Source organism: Ranitomeya variabilis, chromosome 2, assembly GCF_051348905.1.
Source record: "Ranitomeya variabilis isolate aRanVar5 chromosome 2, aRanVar5.hap1, whole genome shotgun sequence".
Classification (NCBI taxonomy): Eukaryota; Metazoa; Chordata; class Amphibia; order Anura; family Dendrobatidae; genus Ranitomeya; species Ranitomeya variabilis.
Window position 1 is genome coordinate 346,269,211 of NC_135233.1, and position 27,603 is coordinate 346,296,813.

General features: G+C 48.1%; 1 protein-coding gene across 1 annotated transcript; it reads right to left on the bottom strand.

Annotated features, from left to right (window-relative positions):
• Nucleotides 1-573: 573 nt before the first annotated feature.
• Nucleotides 574-15,757, bottom strand: LOC143809401 (Fanconi anemia group F protein-like). The gene is made up of 3 exons (XM_077292470.1): nt 15,159-15,757; nt 1,210-1,532; nt 574-605 (listed from the first exon to the last, which is right to left on the bottom strand). Exons 1-3 carry the CDS (start codon nt 15,755-15,757, stop codon nt 574-576), a joined length of 954 nt encoding a protein of 317 aa, XP_077148585.1.
• Between the last annotated feature and the right edge of the window lie 11,846 nt (nt 15,758-27,603).

The window sequence follows — 27,603 nt, forward strand, 5'->3', positions numbered from 1 at the left end:
CTGCATACTTAGGTAATATGTCCTTACTTTTTGTCATACCATATACATGCACTATATGTGCTTTATATTAGTGATACACTATCCTGTACTTTCTATTGAAGATATAAAAACTATAGGCTGTGTCTAATGAGAAGGGATTTCCCTTCAGTATAAGCATGTTTGCTATATAATGTACTCTATAGGATTGACCCTTTTAGTAAATATGTTCGCTATATAGTGCACTTTATGGGATTTACCCTTTAATTGTATATATTTGTGCTATATGGTGCACTTTATGGGATTAAACCTTTTGGATTTCTATAACGACATAGACTATATCTAGATAACTTGAATAATTACTACTGGATAAGTTGTAACTGATCACTACTGGACATGTGAACATAGCCTAAAACAGATATGTCAGGAGAGCAGATGGGTCCTTTTTATAACCAGGTGATACATTTTTACACCACATAATAAAAACAAACTATGAAAACACAAAAAAATATTTTAAGGTTTCTGTATTTCAGCCAGTACATCGGTCCATATACTAACACCAGGCACTTCATAGTTCCCATCCTTATTTTTTAGGGTTCAAAGTTTAGTTAATAAGGAGTCTTTTAAAGGGAACCTGTCACCCCCAAAATCGAGGTGAGCTTAGCCCACCAGCATCAGGGGCTTATCTACAGCATTCTGGAATGCTGTAGATAAGCCCCCGATGTATCCTAAAAGATAAGAAAAAGAGGTTAGATTATACTCACCCAGGGGCGGTCCCGGTCCCGGTCCGGTCCGATGGGTGTCGCGGTCCGGTGCCTCCCATCTTCATCAGATGGCGTCCTCTTGTGGTCTTCACGCTGCGGCTCCTCTGTTGAGGGCAGAGCAAAGCACTGCAGTGCGCAGGCGCCGGGCCTCTCTGACCTTTCCCGGTGCCTGCGCACTGCAGTACTTTGCTCTGCTCTCAACAGGACAGACAAAGTACGCCTGCACCAGAGCCGCAGCGTGAAGACCAGAAGAGGACGTCATCCTATGAAGATGGGAGGCCCCGGACCGGACCGCGACGCCCACCGGATCGGTCCGCCCGCCCAGGTGAGTATAATATTACCTCTTTTTCTTCTCTTTCAGGTGACATCGGGGGCTTATCTACAGCATTACAGAATGCTGTAGATAAGCCCCTGATGCCGGTGGGCTTAGCTCACCCTCGATTTTGGGGGTGACAGGTTCCCTTTAAGTCTTCAGGTCCTTCCATCAGACGCTTATAATGATCCATCAATCCATGAAAAGTCAGGTTAAAAGCGTCACTGACCCATTTCCCACAACTCAGGTCTGGTTCCATACTACTCCCCATCTTAACCAAATATTCCAAGTAGATGTTCCTGAACTTGAAGGACATAAAGCTTAGCCTCGCCAGGACCTGGCATATTACATTCATGAAAAGGCCACCAGAGAGGTCCTCATCTGACAGAACCCAATCCAGGAGAAGATCAGTTATGGGGTCCTGGTGTTCGGATGCTTTGTTAGATAAAAGAACAGCTACTAGCAGGTGGTAGACATGACGCGATGGCCGGGGGACCACCACTGTGCAGGAAGACTACTGTACACAAGATGAGGTGCAAGCAACAAAGGGTAGATTTATTGGGAGACAGGGAATGAAGGGAATGAGGAAGATGCAAACAGGGGTTAACAATAGCAAAAGACAATATAAATGAGTAATCTTGTCCGGAAAATAGCACGGTGCTCCAACAATTACAGACTCAGAATTTATCTCACAAGCAATTTTAAACAATAAAACCAATAATGATGCTACTCTATGTATAACCTCCCTGGCCTTTACTAAGCAGGCCACACGGCTCCTGTGTTCTGACTACTGAAGCCTGCACTAGGCCCTAACAGGTGCACCATACAGGAACAAACTCACGGTGATGTTGGGGACATAGGTCCAGTCCCAGGGGTCCCCCAGGAGTCCAACACGGTGGTGCGCACGGATTCCTGTCAGCTCTGCGAAGCGTGGTCTTCTCCTTGTTTCTGGATACTGTAAGTCCCTTTCTCAGTATCTTCGTGGCTTCACAAACTAGCACAGAACAGCCACCTTTGCTGTAAAGTCTTGCAAATTTCAGAAGTTCACTCTGTCCCAGCCTGGGACCTTTCTTGTAGCAAACAACACACAGATCTCTCTAGAAGCTTCTCCTCTCACACGCAGCACAGGCTCAACTCCTCCCCTCAAGCTAGGGCAGTTCATCTTCACAGCCTTAAGCAGGGGAAAAGCAGAACATTCCATCTCACACCAGACAAGGGGGTGCAGTCTCTTAAAGTGACAGCGTGTTCCTTACTGTCCATAACAGCACCACCCTCTTACATGCCTCCCTTCTTAATGATAGTCGTCCTCAGCCATCACAGCATCAGGGTCAAAGTGTAATGGAGGAACGTGCAATGTGGAAACAGCACCTATAGGGGAGGCAACAAAGGTGTAAAAACAGACAGAGCACACTGTTCCACATATCGGACTGGTGGAACCCCTGCATTAGACCTCTGGGATCTCCGAAGCTCTTGGCTGTCAGGCAAGGCTTGACTATCTTCCAGAGGAACACTTGTTGCAGGGGACATTGTGAGCTCTTGTCTGGTCTCATCCTCGCATGGCGGTACTGGTACATCCATGGGATTACCATCTCTGGGCGGCTGATGACCCCCTACTGTGTCAGGGACGGTCCACCACTCCTCATCGATTTGGCCATCAGGCATGACAGATTCAGGAAGTGGAGTGGCGCCTTCAGGCGACAATGGCGTAGAACAGACCTCAGACCAGCATGGCCGCAGCATATTTCGGTGAAGTACTCTAGGGGCGGATGCCCCATTCTCAATCTGTACCTTGTAGACAGGGCCGTTAGCATACACTCGCTCGATAACCTTGTATGGCTGTACTTCCCATCTCTCACTTAGTTTTCCCTTAGGGCATTTCTCTCTGACCAATACTCGGTCTTCAGGTTGGAGTGGTAACTCTTGAGTCGGTTTGCGGGCGGTTTGTATGTTCTTTTTCTTGCAGTTGCTGACCCGCCAACCGCCGTATCGTTTGCAATCGTTGCCGATGCTCCTTCACCCATGAGGTGACAGTTCGCTCCATCAGCTCCTCTGGTTGTTCCAAATTTAGCTCAATGATCTCTCGTCCAGCTCTTCCAAACAACAGTAGATAGGGGGTATAACCCGTGGTGGAGTGGACCCGATTGTTGTAGGTCCAGACCAATTCTGGCAGATAGTCTGGCCAACACGCCTTCTTATCCTCCTCCAACGTTCTCAGCATCTGAAGCAAGGTTCTGTTGAAGCGTTCACAAGCTCCATTGCCTTGAGGGTGGTAAGGGGTGGTCCGGGACCGCGCGATGCCATACATGCGTGTTGTGAAATTGGATTTTGGGCTCCCCCGGTGGCCACTGGTGGAATTGAACTGGTGTGCATCATCCCCTCTGTTCACCTGTTTCCATCAGGATGTGGGAGTCGCTATTTAACCTTGCTCCTCTGTCACTTCCATGCCGGTCAACATTGTAATCAGAAGCCTTTCTGTGCATGTTCCTGCTGCTAGACAACTCCCAGCTAAGTTGGACTTTAGTCCTCGTTTGTTTTTGCATTTTGTTCCAGTTCACAGCTGTAGTTTCGTTTCTGTGTCTGGAAAGCTCTTGTGATCTGAAATTGCCACTCTGATGTTATGAGTTAATACTGGAGTCTTAAAGTAATTTCAGGATGGTATTTTGATAGGGTTTTCCGCTGACCATGAAAGTGCCCTTTCTGTCTTCCTGCTATCTAGTAAGCGGACCTCAATTTTGCTAAACCTAATTTCATACTACGTTTGTCATTTCATCTAAAATCACCGCCAATATATGTGGGGGCCTCTGTCTGCCTATCGGGGAAAATTCTCTAGAGGTGAGCCAGGACTATATTTTCCTCTGCCAGGATTAGTTAGTCCTCCGGCCGGCGCTGGGCGTCTAGGGATAAAAACGTAGGCAACGCTACCCGGCTACTGTTAGTTGTGCGGCAGGTTTAGTTCATGGTCAGTTTAGTTTCCATCCTTCCAAGAGCTAGTACTTATGTTTGCTGGCTATGTTCTCTTGCCATTGAGAACCATAACACATGCGATACAATTCTTCCATCACCTTGCCTTGAAAACATGCGCCTTGGTCAGAGTGGATGCGCTTTGGGCACCCATACACCCGGATGAAGTCTTGACAGATGGCTTGCGCCGCCGATTCCGCAGTCTGGTCTCTAGTCGGAGGGACTACTGCAAACTTAGAGAAATGATCGGTCATCACCAAACAGTATTGCAGCCCCCGGGCCGAGTGTCCGACGAGGAGATAGTCGATCATCAAGACTTCCAGTGGTTCCTTAGTTTGTATGGTCTGGATGGGGGCCCTCTGCTCAGTACTCTTAATGAGGTCACATACTAAACATTGCCGGCAAACCTCTTCCACCACAAGCTCCAACCGGGGGCAATACACATACCTGTTGTGGATTCTGTTTGTGGGCTCCCTCTGGTGGTTACTGCTGGTACTGGGTGACTTTGGTGGGTTGCGGCCTTTGGTTTCCACCTGTCCATCAGTGGCTGGGTGTTTCCTATTTTACCTGGCCTTTCTGTCATTTCCCTTGCCGGCTATCAATGTATTCAGATGTGCTCTGTTTGGTTCCTGCCTACCTGCTCCCAGATCTTTCAGGATAAGCTAAGTGCTGATTTTCAGTTGTTTGTTTTTTTGTCCAGCTTGCTTATTATGTCTCTATGCTAGCTGGTAGCTCTAGTGGACTGAGGTTCTCCCCATGTGCCATGAGTTGGCACATGGGTTCTTGTAATCTCAGGATGGTTTTTTTGATTAGGGTTTTTTGCTGACCGCTCAGTCCCCTTTTGTATCGTTCTGCTTTCTAGTTTACAGCGGGCCTCAATTTGCTAAAACTATATATATCATCTCTATGTGTGTGCCTTCCTCTCATTTCACCGTCAATACATGTGGGGGGCAACTATATCTTTTGGGGTTCATTCCGCTGGAGGCAAGTGAGGTCTTTATTTTCTCTGCAGTGCTAGTTAGCTCTTAGGCTGGTGCGTGGCGTCTAGAACCAACGTAGGCATGCTCCCTGGCTATCTCTAGTTGCGTTTGTCAGGCGTAGGGCAGCGGTCAGCCCAGGTTCCATCACCCTAGAGCTCATCCGTAATATATTTGTACTTTGCTTGTCCTGTGCTATCCCTAGCCATTGGGATTCATGACAGTATAGCCGGCCCACAAAGTGTTAATTGTTTGGGCTGAAGCAGGAGAAAGAGAAGTGTTTAAGGGAAATTTTTTTTTTTTTTTTTTTTTCCCCTTCAGAGTTTTGCTGCCTAGCCCTTAATTGCTGTCTAGCTGCTTCTTACCTCCTCTTAACCCTTGAATGGCTCTGATCTTAGCTGTTTAACATGGATGTCCAGAGTTTGGCTTCCAGCCTGAGTAATCTTGCGGCAAAAGTTCAAAACATACAGGATTTTGTTGTTCACACCCCCATGTCTGAACCTAGAATTCCTATTCCAGAGTTCTTTTCTGGAGATAGATCTACCTTCCTGAATTTCAGGAACAATTGTAAATTGTTTCTTTCTTTAAAATCTCGCTCCTCTGGAGACCCTGCTCAACAGGTCAAGATTGTAATATCTTTCCTGCGGGGCGACCCTCAGAATTGGGCATTTGCATTGGCACCAGGGGATCCTGCATTGCTCAGTGTGGATGCGTTTTTTCTGGCATTGGGATTGCTCTATGAGGAACCTAACCTGGAGATTCAGGCTGAAAAGGCTTTATTAGCCCTCTCTCAGGGGCATGATGAAGCGGAGATATATTGTTAGAAGTTTCGGAAATGGTCGGTGCTTACTCAGTGGAATGAGTGCGCCCTGGCTGCAAACTTCAGAAATGTTCTTTCTGAGGCCATTAAGGATATTATGGTGGGGTTCCCTACGCCTACAGGTCTGAATGAGTCTATGGCTATGGCCATTCAGATTGATCGGCGTTTACGGGAGAGCAAACCCGTGCACCAGTTGGCGGTGTCTTCTGAACAGGCACCTGAGACTATGCAATGTGATAGAATTCAGTCCAGAAGTGAACGGCAAAATTATAGGCGGAAAAATGGATTGTGTTTCTATTGTGGTGATTCAGCTCATGTTATATCAGCATGCTCTAAACGCACAAAAAGGGTTGATAAATCTTTTGCCATTGGTACTCTGCAGCCTAAGTTCATTTTGTCTGTGACTCTGATTTTTTCACTGTCTTCCATTTCCGTCGATGCCTATGTGGATTCGGGCGCTGCCCTGAGTCTTATGGATTGGTCATTTGCTAAACGCTGCGGTTTTAGTCTGGAACCTCTGGAAGTTCCTATTCCTCTGAAGGGAATTGACTCTACACCATTGGCTATGAATAAACCGCAGTATTGGACACAAGTGACCATGCGCATGACTCCCGTTCATCAGGAGGTGATTCGCTTCCTTGTACTTTATAATTTACATGATGTACTAGTGCTTGGTCTGCCATGGTTACAAACTCATAATCCTGTCCTGGACTGGAAAACAATGTCTGTGTTAAGCTGGGGATGTCAGGGGGTTCATTATGATGCACCTCCGATTTCAATCGCTTCATCTACTCCTTCTGAGATCCCTGCGTTTTTGTCTGACTATAGGGATGTTTTTGAGGAGCCTAAGCTCAATTCGCTCCCTCCGCATAGAGATTGTGACTGTGCTATAGAATTGATTCCTGGCAGTAAGTTCCCTAAGGGTCGTTTATTTAATCTGTCACTGCCAGAGCATACTGCTATGCGGAATTATATTAAGGAGTCCTTGGAAAAGGGACATATTCGTCCATCTTCGTCCCCTCTGGGAGCAGGTTTTTTTTTTGTGGCAAAAAAAGATGGTTCCCTGAGGCCTTGTATAGATTATCGCCTTCTGAATAAGATTACAGTCAAGTATCAGTATCCATTGCCATTATTGACTGATTTGTTTGCTCGCATTAAGGGGGCTAGGTGGTTCACTAAGATAGATCTTCGCGGTGCGTATAATCTGGTGCGGATAAAACAGGGTGATGAGTGGAAAACCGCATTTAATACGCCTGAGGGCCATTTTGAGTATTTGGTAATGCCTTTTGGACTCTCCAATGCTCCGTCAGTCTTTCAGTCCTTTATGCACAATATTTTCCGTGAATATCTGGATAAGTTTATGATTGTGTATTTGGATGATATTTTGGTGTTTTCTGATGACTGGGAGTCTCATGTTCTACAGGTCAGGAAGGTGTTTCAGGTTCTGCGGGCCAATTCTCTGTTTGTGAAGGGCTCAAAGTGTCTCTTCGGAGTCCAGAAGATTTCTTTTTTGGGGTACATTTTTTCTCCTTCTACTATTGAGATGGATCCCGTCAAGGTTCAGGCGATTTGTGACTGGACACAACCTACATCTGTTAAGAGCCTTCAGAAGTTCTTGGGGTTTGCTAATTTTTATCGTCGGTTTATTGCTAATTTTTCCAGTATTGCTAAACCTTTGACTGATTTGACTAAAAAGGGTGCTGATGTTGCTGATTGGTCTCCTGCGGCCGTGGAGGCCTTTCAGGAACTTAAGCGCCGGTTTTCTTCTGCTCCTGTGTTGTGTCAACCAGATGTTTCACTTCCTTTTCAGGTTGAGGTTGATGCTTCCGAGATTGGAGCGGGGGCGGTTTTGTCACAGAGAAGTTCTAATGGCTCGGTGATGAAGCCATGTGCATTCTTCTCTAGAAAATTCTCGCCCGCCGAGCGCAATTATGATGTGGGTAATCGGGAGCTTTTGGCCATGAAGTGGGCATTTGAGGAGTGGCGTCATTGGCTTGAGGGTGCTAAACATCGTGTGGTGGTCTTGACTGATCACAAGAATCTCATTTACCTTGAGTCTGCCAGGCGTTTGAATCCTAGACAGGCTCGTTGGTCGTTGTTTTTTTCCCGTTTCAATTTCGTGGTTTCATACCTGCCAGGTTCAAAGAATGTGAAGGCAGATGCTCTTTCCAGGAGTTTTGTGCCTGACTCTCCTGGAGACTCTGGGCCTACTGGTATCCTTAGGGATGGGGTAATATTGTCCGCCGTATCCCCAGACTTGCGACGTGCATTGCAGGAGTTTCAGGTGGATAAACCGGATCGTTGTCCACCAGAAAGACTGTTTGTTCCGGATGATTGGACCAGTAGAGTCATCTCCGAGGTCCATTCTTCTGTGTTGGCTGGTCATCCTGGAATATTTGGTACTAGAGACTTGGTGGCCAGGTCTTTTTGGTGGCCTTCCTTGTCTAGGGATGTGCGTACCTTTGTGCAGTCTTGTGAAGTGTGTGCTCGAGCTAAGCCTTGCTGTTCTCGGGCCAGTGGGTTGTTGTTATCCTTGCCCATCCCGAAGAGGCCTTGGACGCACATTTCCATGGATTTTATTTCTGATCTCCCGGTTTCACAGAAAATGTCCGTTATCTGGGTTGTGTGTGACCGCTTTTCTAAGATGGTTCATTTGGTGCCCTTGCCTAAGTTGCCTTCCTCCTCTGAGTTGGTCCCTTTATTTTTTCAGAACGTGGTTCGTTTGCATGGGATTCCGGAGAATATCGTTTCTGACAGGGGATCCCAGTTTGTGTCTAGATTTTGGCGGACGTTTTGTGCCAAGATGGGCATTGATTTGTCTTTCTCGTCTGCATTCCATCCTCAGACGAATGGCCAGACGGAGCGAACTAATCAGACCTTGGAAACTTATTTGAGGTGTTTTGTTTCTGCTGATCAAGATGACTGGGTTGCTTTTTTGCCACTGGCCGAATTTGCTCTTAATAATCGGGCTAGTTCGGCCACGTTGGTCTCTCCTTTTTTTTGTAATTCGGGGTTTCATCCTCGTTTTTCCTCTGGTCAGGTGGAGCCTTCGGATTGTCCTGGAGTGGACGTGGTGGTGGACAGGCTACATCAGATTTGGAATCAGGTGGTGGACAATTTGAAGTTATCTCAGGAGAAGACTCAGCAGTTTGCTAATCGCCGACGCCGCGTGGGTCCCCGACTTCTTGTTGGGGATTTGGTGTGGTTGTCTTCTCGTTTTGTCCCTATGAAGGTCTCTTCTCCTAAGTTCAAGCCTCGGTTCATCGGTCCTTATAGGATCTCGGAGATTCTTAACCCTGTATCTTTTCGTTTGGATCTCCCAGCATCGTTTGCTATTCATAATGTGTTCCATCGGTCGTTGTTGCGGAGGTATGAGGTGCCCGTTGTTCCTTCGGTTGAGCCTCCTGCTCCGGTGCTGGTGGAGGGAGAATTGGAGTATGTTGTTGAGAAGATCTTGGATTCTCGTGTTTCCAGACGCAAACTCCAGTATTTGGTTAAGTGGAAGGGTTATGGTCAGGAGGATAATTCCTGGGTGGTCGCCTCCGATGTTCATGCGACTGATTTGATCCGCGCCTTCCATAGAGCTCACCCTGATCGCCCTGGGGGTTCTCGTGAGGGTTCGGTGACCCCTCCTCAAGGGGGGGGTACTGTTGTGGATTCTGTTTGTGGGCTCCCTCTGGTGGTTACTGCTGGTACTGGGTGACTTTGGTGGGTTGCGGCCTTTGGTTTCCACCTGTCCATCAGTGGCTGGGTGTTTCCTATTTTACCTGGCCTTTCTGTCATTTCCCTTGCCGGCTATCAATGTATTCAGATGTGCTCTGTTTGGTTCCTGCCTACCTGCTGCCAGATCTTTCAGGATAAGCTAAGTGCTGATTTTCAGTTGTTTGGTTTTTTGTCCAGCTTGCTTATTATGTCTCTATGCTAGCTGGTAGCTCTAGTGGACTGAGGTTCTCCCCATGTGCCATGAGTTGGCACATGGGTTCTTGTAATCTCAGGATGGTTTTTTTGATTAGGGTTTTTTGCTGACCGCTCAGTCCCCTTTTGTATCGTTCTGCTTTCTAGTTTACAGCGGGCCTCAATTTGCTAAAACTATATATATCATCTCTATGTGTGTGCCTTCCTCTCATTTCACCGTCAATACATGTGGGGGGCAACTATATCTTTTGGGGTTCATTCCGCTGGAGGCAAGTGAGGTCTTTATTTTCTCTGCAGTGCTAGTTAGCTCTTAGGCTGGTGCGTGGCGTCTAGAACCAACGTAGGCACGCTCCCTGGCTATCTCTAGTTGCGTTTGTCAGGCGTAGGGCAGCGGTCAGCCCAGGTTCCATCACCCTAGAGCTCGTCCGTAATATATTTGTACTTTGCTTGTCCTGTGCTATCCCTAGCCATTGGGATTCATGACACATACCGCTGCAACCATTGGTAGGTCTTTGTGGGGCTGAAGTGCGCTCCGAATTCGTGGGCTTCTTTAGCTATTTCTTGAGCCATTCTTCCTGGGATGACCACTTGCCACCTTACTTCCATATCTTTTGGCTGTTGCCTCTTATGATATAGTACTGACTCTCGCACTTCCAGTCTATCCCACTGGTGCAACACACTCCTCATTTCAGAGTCCAGATGATCTCTCTCTTGTTTGCCAGGCTTCCGCTTTTGCATTACCCACCATTTCATCTGTCTCAGCCCTTCGTCTTCATCCTGAACGTGTCCCCATTCCTCATTGGTTCTCCCCAGAGACCGGGGTAATGTGCAGGCCTCCCTTCTTGACTGGGCCACAACCATTAGGGGCTTAAACTTATTAAAGTCTGGGGTTTCCTCCTCTTCGAGTTGCTCATCAAGATCCTCCACTGGAGTCTCCACAGGCACTCTTGACAGGTCATCCGCATTTGCGTTTTCGGTAGCAGAGCGATAACGGATGGTAAAGTCGAACTTGGCTAGGCGAGCCATCCACCGTTGTTCTAAGACCCCCAATTTAGCATTCTCAAGGTGGGCCAGGGGATTATTGTCTGTTCGAACTTGAATTTTGGTACCTGTCAGGAAGCCTGCAAACTTTTCTGTCATAGCCCACACCAGGGCCAGGAGCTCTAACCGGAAGGAGCTGTAATTGTGAGGGTTTCTTTCACTGTCTCGCAGGGACCTGCTAGCATACCCGATGACTCTCTCATGTCCATCCTGTATCTGAGAAAGTACTGCACCGAGTCCATGAAGGCTACCATCGGTGTACAACAGGAACGGTTGATCGAAGTCTGCGTAGGCCAAAATTGGGGCCGAAGTAAGGGCATTCTTTATAGCCTGGAAGGCCTCGTGTTGTCCCTGTGCCCAGGGGATGCGCTGAGTCTTTGGCACTCCCGCGGTCCCCCTCAGCAACTCACTGAGAGGACCTGCCACCTTTGCGAAGTCTTTAACAAACCGGCGATAGTACCCAGCGAGTCCCAGGAAGGCCTGGAGTTCTCTCACTGTTTGAGGGACTGGCCAAATCTGGATAGCAGCCACTTTTTCTGGCGAGGGTAGAACTCCATCTTGTGACACTATGTGGCCTAGGTACTCGATCTCTCTCTTGAAGAGGTGGCCTTTTTGTTGGCTTCACCTTCAGGTTATGAGCCCGCAGTCTTCCGAGTACCTGTCCAAGCCGGGCAAGGTGGTCTTCGAATGAGGCTGAAAACACAATAATGTCATCCAGATAGATCAGGGTAGCCTCAAAATTTAAATCTCCCAAACACTTTTCCATCAGCCGTTGAAAGGTGCCTGGGGCATTGGAGAGCCCGAAGGGCATCCGGTTAAACTCGAACAGCCCCATAGGGAGGATGAAGGCGGTTTTCTCTCTGTCTTTCTCTGCCACGGCTACTTGCCAGTATCCGCTTGCTAGGTCCAGGGTGGAGAAGTACTTGGCTTTCCCCAACGCTGTCAAGGATTCCTCGATGCGGGGCAACGGATACGAGTCTCGGACAGTGCAGGCATTGAGTTTCCTGTAATCTACACAGAACCGGATGGTCCCATCCTTTTTCTCGACGAGCACCACCGGGGCTGCCCAAGGGCTCTGACTACTCTGCACCACTCCTGAATCCAGCATCTGCCTCAGTAATGTCTTCACCTCTTGATACATCTTGGGCGGGATCTGCCGGTATTGTTCTCGAATTGGACGAGCTTCCCCAGTCGGTATCTCATGCGTGATGGCTTCAGTACAGCCGAAATCTTCGGCGTGACAGGCGAATGCGGCCTGATTTTCCCACAGCATAGCTTCTATTGCTTGTACATGCTCAGGGCCCATAGCCTTCAAATCCAGTTCCATTTGATCAAGGATGACCCGTCCACTCCACTCCGGGGATGGTGTCTTTTCGTCTCCCGCAGCAACTGCTAGGGTCCACCCCACGCCTTCTTTCAGTGATAAAGACATCTCCTTCTGACTCACCACTTCACCCTTATGTAGGTAAACCAGGGCCAGATCTGTCCCTCGTGGCAAGGTGACCTCCCTGGGGCTCACATTCAAAGCTCTTATGGGGACATGTCCTCGCTGGACCACAGCTATCGTACGAGCTATCATGACTTCTTGGTCCACTCCTCCGCCTACCACAGGCTGAACAACCACTTCCAACCCATCAAGGTTGCGGTGAGTCCCCACTGGAAGGTATATTATAGTTTCTCGCTCGGGAGGTAGGATTACAGGTTCTTTACCAGGAGCCCTGATGACCCCTACCGTCTGATAAGATGGCACACTCTTCTGCGTCCCACAGACACGGATCAGTCGTTGAAGGGCTTCCTGAGTAGGCTTATGTGGAGTAGCCTTCTTCCAATATCCAGGTCCCCGTTTGGTAAACATAATCTGATCGAGTTCGCGTAGGATATTAATTCCCAGCACTACAGGCACATCTTCCTTGATAGGCTCAGGGACTAGCAGGATCCCTTTTCTCCCAACTTCTTGCCCACAGATTCGAATATTCATCCACACGACCCCTGTGACCGGAATCGGTTGTTGGTTGGCAGCAAACAACCGAATCAATGTCTCTTTTTCTGGCTTGGCCAGGTCCTGGAAATGCTGCTTGAAGTACGCTTCGGGCATCGTTGTCACTTGTGACCCGGTATCTACCAGACAATCCACCAGAACTCCTTCAAATTCAGCACGTAGGATGGGGCTCCCAGCAATCAAGTGTTCGTTATGATATGGAGCGGCCTCTCTTTTCGCCTCCCCCGCAGAGTGCCGCACTACTGCGGGGGTTGGTAGTTTAACGGCGGCTTCCGCTGGCCTTGAGTATAGTTCCGACAGTCTCTGGCAAGGTGCCCCCGTCCTCCACACTCCCAGCATTGAATGCCTCCTCCTCACTGGGGGGTACGTCGAGCCTGTCCTCGTGCCTCCGATGCCTGACGGGAGGGGGCTTGTTCCCACTGATCCCTTGTCGATCGAGCTGAAGAATGGTTGCATGAGTATGGTGGGTCAGTCTCTTGTAGCTCCCCCACTCTTCGCTCCATCTGGGTCAGTTTCTCTTGCACGTTAACAAGGGACCGCTGCAAGTCTTGCACTACCTGGTCCAGCACCTCTGCGAACACTTCTTGCAGTGCTGTTGCATACTGAGAAATTCCTTCTTCCCGCTGCAGCCTAGAGAAAAATTTGGCGCGAAGGTGTCCCGCGCTAGCAGTCTCGCCGTAGATCTCTTCCAGGAACTTCACTAGCTCCTTCAGGGTACTGCGGGTGACTTCTGGTTGTAGGCAGAGGTTTCTGTGGACTTCCCCCTCTAAGGCAGTCAAAGCAATGTCCGCTTCAAGGTCTGGGCTGATGTTATAAATCTTCAGGGTGTTTTGCAGCCGGGACACCCAGTCGGACAGTGGCATATTCTTGCCGTCAAACTTTGGGAGCACACTAAATATGGTGCCGATAGGGAGTGTCCTTGCAGGGGTTCCACCAATGCCCACAGCATCCCTATTCATGTTAGCCTTCCCGCCATTGCTGTCTGCTGCCTCCATCTTGGTGACAGTACCCTGCTCGCAGCGCCACTTGAAGCGATGGCCGGGGGACCACCACTGTGCAGGAAGACTACTGTACACAAGATAAGGTGCAACCAACAAAGGGTAGATTTATTGGGAGACAGGGAATGAAGGGAATGAGAAAGATGCAAACAGGGGTTAACAATAGCAAAAGACAATATAAATGAGTAATCTTGTCCGGAAAATAGCACGGTGCTCCAACAGTTACAGACTCAGAATTTATCTCACAAGCAACTTTAAAGGGAACCTGTCACCCCGTTTTTTCCGTATGAGATAAAAATACTGTTGAATAGGGCCCGAGCTGTGCATTACAATAGTGTATTTTTGAAGCCGAGATGCGAACTCTGCTTCAGGAAAATGGCCGCCGCGATCTCCATCTGCGCACGCGCGGCGTCCCGCGGCCATTTTCCTGAAGCCCCGGGCAGCAGAGCGCTCCATCTGCGCACGCGCGGCCACAGGAAGATGGCCGCCCCCACCGATCACCAGGGGAATAGCGCAGATCGCGCTCTTTTCCCTCCCCTGTGCAGTGGATTCGGGACTTGGGCATGCGCAAACCACTACGCCACCAACGGAAAACTAAGCAAGATCTTGGGGAAGAAAAAGCGATGTCACCAAGCCCATCTGACCAGACCAGCCTGATTGACAGGCGAAAACGGCGACTTTGGTAACGTATTTCGTCAGCATAGGTGGGGAATCGGGGTCCACAAAATACACTATTGTAATGCACAGCTCAGGCCCTATTTAACAGTATTTTTATCTCATGCGGAAAAAACGGGGTGACAGGTTCCCTTTAAACAATAAAACCAATAACGATGCTACTCTATGTATAAGCTCCCTGGCCTTTACTAAGCAGGCCACACGGCTCCCGTGTTCTGACTACTGAAGCCTGCACTAGGCCCTAACAGGTGCACCATACAGGAACAAACTCACGGTGAGGTTGGGGACACAGGTCCAGTCCCAGGGGGGCCCCAGAAGTCCAACACGGTGGTGCGCATGGATTCCTGTCAGCTCTGCGAAGCGTGGTCTTCTCCTTGTTTCTGGATACTGTAAGTCCCTTTCTCAGTATCTTCGTGGCTTCACAAACTAGCACAGAACAGCTACCTTTGCTGTAAAGTCTTGCAAATTTCAGAAGTTCACTCTGTCCCAGCCTGGGACCTTTCTTGTAGCAAACAACACACAGATCTCTCTAGAAGCTTCTCCTCTCACACGCAGCACAGGCTCAACTCCTCCCCTCAAGCTAGGGCAGTTCATCTTCACAGCCTTAAGCAGGGGAAAAGCAGAACATTCCATCTCACACCAGACAAGGGGGTGCAGTCTCTTAAAGTGACAGCGTGTTCCTTTCTGTCCATAACAGCACCACCCTCTTACAGACATGTGGTCTGGAAATCCGGCCAAGAATATCTGACACAATGGAGGACTTCTGGTTGTCTTCTGACACCTCCAATCGTCCTTCTGGACGTTTTCTCAGGAGGTTGGATTGTGTCATTAGTATAGGGTTGTCCGATAACTCGTAAAATCCTTTAGACGCCAATAGAGGAAGAGCTAGTAGTAGGTGTGAGGCCACTTTCTGGGATATCACATGGGTTAAACTTGTAGACTCAGCACCTTTGGATTCAGAGTTTCGGAGCAGTTCGGTCACGTACTTGAATATGGGATCAGGAAGAGCCTTGTTCTGGAGGAGAGACATACACAGGAGATTCTGGCCTTTAATCAGGTCATCAAACGTAATGTAATGATAAGTTTTCAGATATTCAGAAAGTTCTTGGTTTTTCCTGGTAAGATGAGCTTCTATTGAGTTTTTAAGAGGTTTATTTGCCTTGTACTGATGGTGGACATGCTGAAAAAAGGTTCCCCATTCAAGAGCTCGCTGGACACGGAGGATATCCCAATCTTCGGCATGAACACTCTGAGACAACGCCAGAACTTCTAGAAATTGGTCCAAATTATCCAGCAGGGTCTTCATCTTCCCAGCCATGGTGCCATCACATCCACCTAAATCCTAGAAAAAGAAAAGTGGAGAAAACAAGTGACATCATTAGATCCACAGGATAAATTCATCACGAACAGGATGGACCGACCCATTGAAGTGGCTCATGTGCGCCTTAGAGACTGTGCTTAACTGTATGAATATTGGACTGTAAATTGCGCCAAAACTGCCGCCATTATAGCACCATATGGCGTGCAGGAGGAGTGGGGCGTGTTGTCATGGGCAGAGCCTGGAAGAACGGCGCAAAAGTTAAGGCCGCCCCTCATAACTATTATTATGTCCGTGAGATCTGTCCGTCCCCAAGAGAAGTCCGCCTTCTGATCTGGGATGGCGGGGAGTTAAAGAAAGAACTGCCCATGAAGATGGGCGTGGTGCAGAGAAACCCAGGAAACGAGACCCAGGAGGCAGTGCCAGAAAGCAACATGGCAGAGGGAGGTGAGCGGACGCCGAGGCATGGAGCGGAGCAGGAGGATTCCCCCAGCCGGAGAATGCAAGAGCTGTACCCATCACCGATGCTGGATCCAGATCTCCTGCGGAGAGAGGTAGAAGAACTCACCTGGCAGCTCGTGCGGACGCAGCTGGAAGCTGTGGCCGGGTGGAAGGAGGCCTTCATCTCGAGCCTTACCTGACGTTCATCTGCAGTCTCGTCTGGTCTGGAGCCGGAAAGAAGATCCGACGCTCCAGAAGAGAAGGTAAGGGGCATGACCCTGACCCCGCGAGCAGAAGGCCCGACAGCTAGGCCTGGGTCACCACCACCGCGGTACACCCCGAATCAGGCCGCCAGTCCTGCAGCAACCCCTGAGCTAGATGACACCATGGTGGGCCCCCTCCAATCCCACCAACTCCAACGCCCGGAGGGGTACATTACCAGCTACCCAGGGACCTGATTAGCTCTCCGGGACCCATGGCATTCGTAGAGGGACCTGCGGAGGATATGATTGCGCTCCAAGGGGATATCCCTATAATAACTTGGAGGGAGCATTGTAGACGGTGGGAGGAGAAAGAGAGACAGGAGTCCCAGGCCCGCAAAGCAGCGTTTCAGGAAAAGAACTTAGAAGAGAATGTGCAAAGTCCCTCGGGCAGAAAGGGGACCACTGCGACAGGGAGAAGTAGTGGTCTTCAATCAGCGGAGAGGCTGGGGCTTCATAAAAGAAACTGCTATGATAAACGGGATCTATGTCAACTGGAGGGATGTAGAATCCCAATTAATGGAGGGACACCCAGACAGGTACCTGAATCCCGGTGACCGAGTGCCTTATACACGCCATATCGGCAAAAAGGGGTGGTATGCTCTGGACTGCAAAAGATGTGTACCAACCTCAGTCTCTACAGCAGCAGCAGGCCAGGCCAGGCCAACTACCAAATGCCACCAATTCACCCAGACACCAGTAGTGGAACCAGCCAGCAGACCCTGGTATGCTGTCCCAGTGGAACATTATGATCCAGAGTTTTCCCGGTCAGGAAGTAGCAACCGTGCAGAGCTACCCTCGCAAAGGAGATAAACAGTTTTGCTTGCAAGTTTGAATATGACTGTGAATAAGTTAACTGTTTAAAAGTTTTGTTTAACCTGGCAAAGGTTTTTGCATTAGGGAGTTCATTTGTTTGAAAAGACATTGAGGCCATGGACAGTGAATGGTCCACAAACTTTTGTGTATATAGTTGGCACTTCTTAAGGTGTTTTTTACTGGTTTTACATAAAACCCTTAAAGGGACTGTACTCATGTTTGCCTTAAAGTTCATATTTGTTTACAGAGACGTGAAGAAAATCCCGTTTGGCGTGGCAGAACACCGGGTCTGGATGCACGCCTTGAAGCCCGCCCAAGTCCTATGTTGGGGGTTCATGACGGGTCCCTCGCTTCGTTGCTGTTTAATTGATTGACTTGAATGATAAAATTGCACTTTTGAAAATGCTACCTCAGTTGATATAGTTGATAAGAAAAATATGCAAATGAAAGAATAATAGAGTGTGGAGTGACTTGAAAAATGTTTGCACCCTTAAAGGGAATGTTGACTCGTTGCACTTTATTAAAGTGATAATGTTTGATAGTATTATATGCAGATAGTATTGAGATACAGTAAAAGTTTGAAAATTGAAAATAAAGCTAATGTTCGGTTTTGCACTTTGAATAAAGAGAAATCTAGATAGTATACCAGTAAGGGTAGTAGCTGTTTGATAGTAAAGTTTCCTATCTCTGAAAGGTTATTTATAGTATTTTAAATATATTTAGTAACATTAAGGCTAAGTGCACACGTTGCAGAATTGCCACGGAAATTTCCGCGGCAATTCTGCAACTCCTGCCGCGGGTATATTACATGCGGAATTGGCATGCATATTCCCACTAAAAACTAGCTTTTTGCAAGCATAATTAGCTTGCAGAATGCTAGCGTTTTCCAAGCGATCTATAGCATCGCTTGGAAAACTGATTGACAGGTTGGTCACATTTGTCAAACATAGTGTTTGACAAGTGTGACCAACTTTTTACTATTGATGCAGCCTATGCCGCATCAATAGTAAAAAGATAGAATGTTAAAAATAATAATAATTAAAAAAAATGGTTATACTCACCTACTGATGGCCCCCGATCTCCTCAGCAGCTTCCGTTCCTATGCAGGACCTTCGATGATGTTGCGGTCACGTGACCTCGACGTCATCGCGGTCTTGTGACCGTGACGTCATCGCAGGTCCTTCACACACACCATCTATAGGAATGGCCACGTGCACCGCTGAGCGGCAGGAAGACTCCGGGGCCATCAGAGGGTGAGTATATCACAATTTTTTATTTTAATTCTTTTTTTTTTAACAATTATATGGTGCCCAGTCCGTGGAGGAGATTCTCCTCTCCTCCACCCTGGGTACCAACCGCACATGATCTGCTTACTTCCCGCATGGTGGGCATAGCCCCATGCAGGAAGTAAGCAGATCAATGCACTTCTAGGTGTGCGGAATCCCCGCGATTCCGCAAATTTAATGAACATGCTGCGTTTTTTTTCTGGAATGCGATTCCGCTCAGGAAAACAATGCAGCATGTGCACAAAAAATGCAAATTGTATTCTATTAAATAGGATGCTTAATGTGAGCATTTTTTTTTGCGGTTTTATAGCGTTTTTATAGCGAAAAACCGCGAAAAAATGCGAAAAATCTGCTACGTGTGCACACAGCCTAAAGCATCAATTACTCCCATAAAGGGAAGCTCAAGTTACTTGTTTACTCTGTGTACATGCATTTATAATTTTGTATGTCTCCTAATAACCTGTTACAATTGTTGCTTTCTTTTTCCCAGTCCAGGAGTACTGGATTTAACGGGGGAAGTGTGATGCCCCAGTCACAGTGGCATTGCTTTCCCCATGGGGGGAGTGATGTCACGCTTGGAAGCGATGAAGGATATCTTTCACCAGGTAATCACATACACAAAACACGTTCATACTCCAGGCCAGAAGAGGGAGCTCTAAACCTGGTTTAGGGTGAACTCCCTTATAAATAGATTCTGGTTTGGAGGGTAAGTGAGCTCAGAGCAGACTGTCAGAGGACAGAGAAGAGAGCAGATAGACATAGTGTCAGAAGGTCTGAAGGGGCCCATAGTCTGAGGTACTACAGTGTCATGTCGGACGCTGTTCAGACCAGGTCGTTCGACAGACAGCGGTAATTCCGCTTTTGACCACTATGTGCTCATTGGCGTCGGCTAGATTTTATCTAGCTGGTCCGGGGTTAATTTACCTGATGCTCGGACTGGAAGCTGGGCCATGCCCATTGCATTTAAATAGTTCTCCTGAACATTGGGCGTCGCCGATTATAGCTTCTGTCTTGTGCGCTGTTATCTCGGTCTGGAGTGGTGAGCTAGTAGTTGGAGTATCGTTGCTGGTGGTGTATTTCCCTTTGTCTTATTTACTCCTTCCTATATTTGTATTTATTTTGCCCTGCGCATTTATAGTGTATTCCTGAGTGACTGCGGCGTGGTGTATATTTTCCGTTATCCTTGTCTGTTCTAACTGTGGGTATTGGTGTATGATCTTTTCACTGGGTGGTGGGCGGAGGTTTCAGCCTAGGGTTGAAACAGGAGACAGGGTGAGGGTCGAGGCCTAGACATGCACACCATCAGTGTAAACTCTAGGTAGAGGGTCAGTCAGGATTTCCCTAGTCTGAGGGAAATTGCAGGGGCCCGGGTTATTAGCTCTTGCCCACCTAGTCTCCCCGTGACATACAGCTCTTGGAGGAAGAGAACAGAAAGGGAAAGAACAAGCTTGTGGAAAGTGTGCAGGAGAGAAAAGGCACAGGAGAGTGACACCAGGGGAGCAGAGCAGTGAATTAGCTACCTCCCTGGCTAGCGCAGATTCCGGTAGCCGGAAGACCGAGGCCGTGTCGGATGCTAAGGGGCATAGCTGAAACCGGCAGGACAGCTGAACTTCAAGATACCTGTCCGCCTTTACACCCAGGAGACACAGTGATAAATATAGGGCCCGGGTCATGATAGAGATCCTGTAAAAAGGCCTGCTTCATCTGTCATACGGGTTGCGTCCTAACCTATATGGGGGACAGAGAAGAACTGTGAGGACCTTATCAGAAGCCATAGGCAGTAAGGGACTACAACGCCACCGCGCTTTGAGGAAGGCTTTCTGTTATGATCCTAGTGGCAAGGATCGCAGGTCGGACTAGCTAAGTAACTGAACAGACTACTAGCTCTGGGGAAGTGGTAACTAGATTGACCGCAACCTGATCCTATCCGCAAACAACTATAGGCAGCCATGGAACGTTACCTAAAAATCCTATTCAAAATATCCACGCAGAGATTGCTCGAGCCCCCGCACCAACTAACGGTGCGGGGGAAGCAACTCCGTACCCCAGAGCTTACCAGCAAAAAGAAATCACATATTAGCAAGCTGGACTAGACTCATCATACACAGAAATCATATTGCAGGCAGATGAGCAAAAAATATTCAAACAGAACTTAGCTTATCCTGAAGAGGCAGAAAACGAGATAATCAGGAGTAATCAGAATAGCACTGAATACATTGACAGCCAGCAACAAGTGGAAGTGAAGCAGAGCTAAATAGGAGCCTCCCTGGTGAATAACGAGGCAGCTGATCCAGCAGACCCGCAGGATAATAAACCAAACCACCAGGGGGAGCCAAAAAACCAAAGTCACACAATACCATCTGTGACCACAAGAGGGAGCCTGAAAACGGAGTTCACAACAGTACCCCCCCCTTAAGGAGGGGTCACCGAACCCTCATCAAAACCCCCAGGGCGATCAGGGTGAGCCACATGGAAGGCACGAACCAAATCGGCCGCATGAACATCAGAGGCGACAACCCAGGAATTATCCTCCTGACCATAGCCTTTCCACTTAACCAAATACTGAAGCCTCCGTCTAGAAATACGAGAATCCAAGATCTTCTCCACCACGTATTCCAATTCTCCCTCAACCAGCACAGGGGCAGGAGGCTCAACCGAAGGAACCACAGGCACCACATACCTCCGCAACAACGACCGATGGAACACATTATGAATAGCAAACGATGCCGGGAGGTCCAAACGAAATGACACAGGGTTAAGGACTTCCAAAATCTTATAAGGACCGATAAACCGAGGCTTAAACTTAGGAGAGGAGACCTTCATAGGAACAAAGCGAGAAGACAACCACACCAAATCCCCAACGCGAAGTCGGGGACCCACACAGCGACGGCGGTTGGCAAAGCGCTGAGCCTTCTCTTGTGACAGCTTCAAATTGTCCACCACATGATTCCAAATCTGATGCAACCTATCCACCACAACATCCACTCCAGGACAGTCAGAAGACTCCACCTGACCCGAGGAAAAACGAGGATGAAACCCTGAATTACAAAAAAAAAGGCGAAACCAAAGTAGCAGAACTAGCCCGATTATTAAGGGCAAACTCGGCCAATGGCAAAAAAGTCACCCAGTCGTCCTGATCAGCAGAAACAAAACATCTTAAATAGGTTTCCAAAGTCTGATTAGTGCGCTCGGTTTGGCCATTCGTCTGAGGATGAAGGCCGACGAAAAAGACAAATTAATGCCCATCTTAGCACAAAAGGTCCGCCAAAATCTAGACACAAACTGGGATCCTCTGTCGGAAACAATATTTTCAGGGATCCCGTGCAAACGAACCACATTTTGAAAAAACAGAGGAACCAACTCGGAGGAGGAAGGCAACTTAGGCAAGGGCACCAAATGGACCATTTTAGAAAAAGATCACACACCACCCAAATGACCGACATTCTCTGAGAGACCGGGAGATCTGAAATAAAATCCATGGAAATTTGCGTCCAAGGCCTCTTCGGGACAGGCAAAGGCAACAACAAGCCACTGGCATGAGAACAGCAAGGCTTAGCCCAAGCACAAATTCCACAAGACTGCACAAAGGAACGCACATCCCGCGACAAGGAAGGCCACCAGAAGGACCTAGCCACCATATCTCTGGTACCAAAAATCCCAGGATGGCCTGCCAACACCGAAGAATGAACCTCGGAAATAACTCTGCTGGTCCATCTATCCGGGACAAACAGTCTCTCCGGTGGACAACGGTCAGGTCTATCTGCCTGAAACTCCTGCAGCACTCGTCGCAAATCTGGGGAGATGGCAGACAAAATCACCCCTTCTCTGAGGATACCAGCTGGCTCTGAATCACCAGGAGAGTCAGGCACAAAACTCCTAGAAAGAGCATCAGCCTTCACATTCTTCGAACCAGGCAGGTATGAGACCACGAAATCAAAACGAGAGAAAAACAACGACCAACGAGCCTGTCTAGGATTCAGCCGCTTGGCCGACTCAAGATAAATCAAATTCTTGTGATCAGTCAAGACCACCACACGATGCTTAGCTCCCTCGAGCCAATGTCGCCACTCCTCAAATGCCCACTTCATAGCCAACAACTCCCGATTACCAACATCATAATTCCGCTCGGCAGGCGAAAACTTTCTTGAAAAGAAAGCACATGGCTTCATCACAGAGCCATCAGAGCTTCTTTGCGACAAAACAGCCCCCGCTCCAATCTCAGAAGCATCAACCTCGACCTGGAAAGGAAGGGAGACGTCTGGCTGACATAAGACCGGAGCCGAAGAAAACTGGCGCTTCAGCTCCCGAAAGGCCTCCACAGCCGCAGGAGACCAATTAGTAACATCAGAACCCTTCTTGGTCAAATCCGTCAATGGCTTAACAACACCAGAAAAATTAGCGATGAAGCGACTGTAAAAATTAGCAAAACCCAAGAACTTCTGAAGACTCTTAACAGATGTAGGCTGAGTCCAGTCATGAAGAGCCTGAACCTTGACTGGGTCCATCTCAGGAGAAAAAATGAAACCCAAAAAAGAGACCTTCTGGACTCCAAAAAGACATTTTGAGCCCTTCACAAATAAAGCATTGGCACGCAGGACCTGAAACACCATCCTGACCTGCTTAACATGGGACTCCCAATCATCCGAAAAAAAAGAATATCATCCAGATACACAATCATAAATTTATCCAGATATTCGCGGAAGATGTCGTGCATAAAGGACTGAAAGACAGAAGGAGCGTTAGAAAGTCCAAAAGGCATCACCAAGTACTCAAAATGGCCTTCGGGCGTATTAAATGCAGTTTTCCATTCATCACCCTGCTTAATACGCACAAGGTTATACGCACCACGAAGATCTATCTTGGTGAACCAACTAGACCCCCTAATGCGAGCAAACAGATCAGATAACAATGGCAAAGGGTACTGAAATTTGACCGTGATTTTGTTTAGCAGGCGATAATCAATACAAGGTCTCAAGGAACCATCCTTCTTAGCCACAAAAAAGAACCCCGCACCAAGAGGGGAGGAGGAGGGGCGAATAAGTCCTTTCTCCAAAGACTCCTTTATATAACTCCGCATAGCAGCATGCTCCGGCACTGACAAATTGAAAAGTCGTCCCTTAGGAAACTTACTACCAGGAATCAAATTTATAACACAATCACAATCCCTATGAGGAGGTAGAGAACTGAGTTTGGGCTCATCAAATACATCCTGGTAATCTGACAAAAACGCAGCGACCTCAGAAGGAGTGGATGAAGCAATTGACACCACAGGAGCGTCGCCATGAATTCCCTGACAACCCCAACTTGACACAGACATTGCTTTCCAATCCAGGACTGGATTATGAGTCTGCAACCATGGCAGGCCCAACACGACAACATCATGCAAATTATGCAATACAAGAAAGCGAATCACCTCCTGATGAACAGGAGTCATGCACATGGTCACTTGTGTCCAGTACTGAGGTTTATTCATAGCCAATGGTGTAGCATCAATTCCCCTTAGTGGAATAGGGAATTTTAAAGGCTCCAAAACAAAACCACAGCGCCTGGCAAATTACAAATCCATCATACTCAGGGCAGCACCTGAATCCACAAAAGCCATAACCGGGTAAGATGACAGGGAACAAATCAGGGTAACAGACAAAATAAACTTAGGCTGTAAAGTATCGATGGTGACAGATTTATCAATCTTTTTTGTGCGCTTAGAGCATGCTGAGATAACATGAGCTGAGTCACCACAGTAAAAGCACAACCCATTTTGCCGTCTATAATTTTGCCGTTCACTTCTGGTCAGAATTCTATCACATTGCATAGACTCAGGTGTCTGTTCAGAAGACACCGCCAAATGGTGCGCAGGTTTGCGCTCCCGCAAACGCCGATCAATCTGAATGGCCAGAGTCATTGACTCATTCAGACCTGCAGGCGTAGGGAACCCCACCATGACATTCTTAATGGCTTCAGAAAGACCTTTTCTGAAATTTGCAGCCAGGGCACACTCATTCCATTGAGTAAGCACCGACCATTTCCGAAATTTCTGGCAGTACACCTCTGCATCATCTTGCCCCTGAGAGAGGGCCAACAACGCTTTTTCAGCCTGGTTCTCAAGATTAGGTTCCTCATAGAGCAATCCAAGGGCCAGAAAAAACGCATCCACACTGAGCAATGCAGGATCCCCTGGAGCCAATGCGAAAGCCCAATCTTGAGGATCGCCACGCAAGAAAGAAATAATAATCTTAACTTGCTGAACAGAATCCCCAGAGGAACGAGGTTTCAAAGAAAGAAACAACTTGCAATTGTTCTTAAAATTCAGGAACCTAGATCTATCTCCAGAAAACAACTCCGGAATAGGTATTCTAGGCTCTGACATAGGACTGTGCACAACAAAATCCTGAATACTTTGTACCCTTGCAGCAAGATGATCCACACTGAAGGCTAAACTCTGGATATCCATATCAGCAGCTGAACTCAGAGCCACACCAAGATTAAGAGGAGGAGAGAAGCCAGACACACAGCAGCTAGACACACGGCAGCAAAAAAAAAAAAAAATAAAATATCTCCAAGCTTCTTTTCTCCTGCTTCTGCCATGCAATTAACACTTTATAGGCCGGCTGTACTGTTATGATCCTAGTGGTAAGGATCGCAGGTCGGACTAGCTAAGTAACTGAACAGACTACTAGCTCCACCTGGTGAAGGGGACTCTGGATTCGCTTCCAAGCCGGCCGGACCCTGCCTGTCCTGTGATCTGGTGCCCTGGACTGCGGTTGCCTGAAGCTTCAGTAAGCCAGGTAAAGAGACTGCAAACCGGTGTCCTCGTTCTTCATTGCACCATTCACCATCTTCACCTATACACCGGGAGTCCTGGGGACTTACTTCACCTGTGGGAAGTATTACCATCTAGCTGCCATACCATCACCCCAGAGGACCCCTTTAAGCAGCGTTGGTCTCTACTGACCGAATACCACAGGTGACGTCATGAACACAAACTTTACTCAATACCCGGCCCTTTTACATGGGCGCCCAGGGCTATGGACCGGGTCGCCGCCGTGACACGTCCCCTTAAGTACTGGACCCGGTACCAAGTACCCCAATGCCCTGGCGGCTACTTATATTGGCAATGGTGGTATTATCAAAGATCCCGGCTGGGTCTCCACTAGATTTACTCTGAAATGCCACGCCAGAGAAATACACAGTGGGCTGTGACCGTGCGACCAGTATGATTGAGTCTGCTCGTGGTTTGTGCAGCATGAATCTTTTGACAGGTTCCCTTTTAATTGAGCTCGTCCTGATGGGAAAGTTTATGATCCCTTTTTCTGTCTTTATCTGAGCTCCTATTGCTGATTTATGACCACGGATCTGAATGTGCAGGAAACAAAGCAAAATGGTGCAATATTTTTAATGAATCCCAATTGAAAAATGATTTTTAGTCTCACATAATTGCATGTCAGAGCACTCGTCATACTGAGGATGGCGTCACATATCTGCAATCCACAATCCTGGTACTGCGTCCGCCCGGCAGACTATGAGCTTCCTGACCTGGTCTCATGGGCTTATATAGTTAGAAGCAGATCTGTACCCATTACTCCAGCTTATCTGGGAGCCTCCAAGAATTAGAGGACACCTTCTGGAGTCTTGGAAAAGTCAGCGAATGTCATGGGTGACGCTGACCCTGCCTGGGATACCAGCTATTTCACAGCGGTGGGGAGTACAGATGATGGAATCGATTCACAGAGACCCATCTAGTGGCCACATCAGTAGTCCACAGTCACCGGATGGGAGCCGGGCCGACCCCCTATTGCATCCCCAGCGCCTCTTCTGACTAGTAGACCTGCGTGACGCTATGCCGCAACGATGACATTGAACCTACATATCAGAATAAGAGCCAAGGACGTTGTCACATAGGAAGCGGCTCACAGGGCTCTGGTGGCCACTAGACCAGGGCACTACTAATCTATTCATCATCTGGAGTCGGCAATTATGCACCAGCCAACATTTATTCACTAAATGAGAACACGCCCTAAAGAAAATGCTCTCTGGTCCAAAGGCACCACGCTATAAAGCTGAAGCACACTGACAGACATATTTTGAGGGAAAAAGCTTCAGTAAAACTAGTAATTTATTCATTGATATCCATGGTGTATGTATGTAGGAGTCCAGTAGGCGGCCTTACTAGTGACTGACAGCTGTAGGAGTCCAGTGGGCGATCCTACAAGCGATTGACAGTCTACCATGTATGTCTGTACATGACAAGATAGCTTTCACTAGTAGGACTGCCTACTGGACTCCTGCAGCTGTCAATCACTACTAAGACCGCCCACTGGACTCCCACGGCTATCACTAGTAGGACTGCCTTCTGGACTCCTACAGCTGTCAATCACTACTAGGATCGCCACTGGACTCCCACAGCTATCACTAGTAGGACCGCCCACTGGACTCCTACAGCTATTACTATTAGGAGCACCCCCTGGACTCCCACAGCTATCACTAGTAGGACCACCCACTGGACTCCTACAGCTATCACTAGTAGGATCGCCCACTAGACTCTTACAGCTGTCACTCAGTAGTAGGACCGCCCACTGGACTCCCACAGCTATCACTAGTAGGACCCCCCACTGTGTGTAATCAAGTCTCCGTATAAATGCACCTGCCCTGTGATAGTCTTAGGGTTCTGTTTGAAGCACAGAGAGCATCATGAAGACCAAGGAACACAACAGGCAGGTCCGTGATACTGTTGTGGAGCAGTTTAAAGCTGGATTTGGATACAAAATGATTTCCAAAACTTTAAACATCCCAAGGAGCACGGTGTAAGCGACCATATTGAAATGGAAGGAGTATCATACCACTGCAAATCTACCAAGACCCGGCTGTCCCTCTAAACTTTCATCTCAAAAAGGTGAAGACTGATCAGAGATGCAGCCAAGAGGCCCATGATCACTCTGGATGAACTGCGGAGATCTACAGCTGAGGTGGAACAGTCTGTCCATAGGATAACAATCAGTCGTACACTGCACAAATCTGGCCTTAATGGAAGAGTGACCAGAAGAAA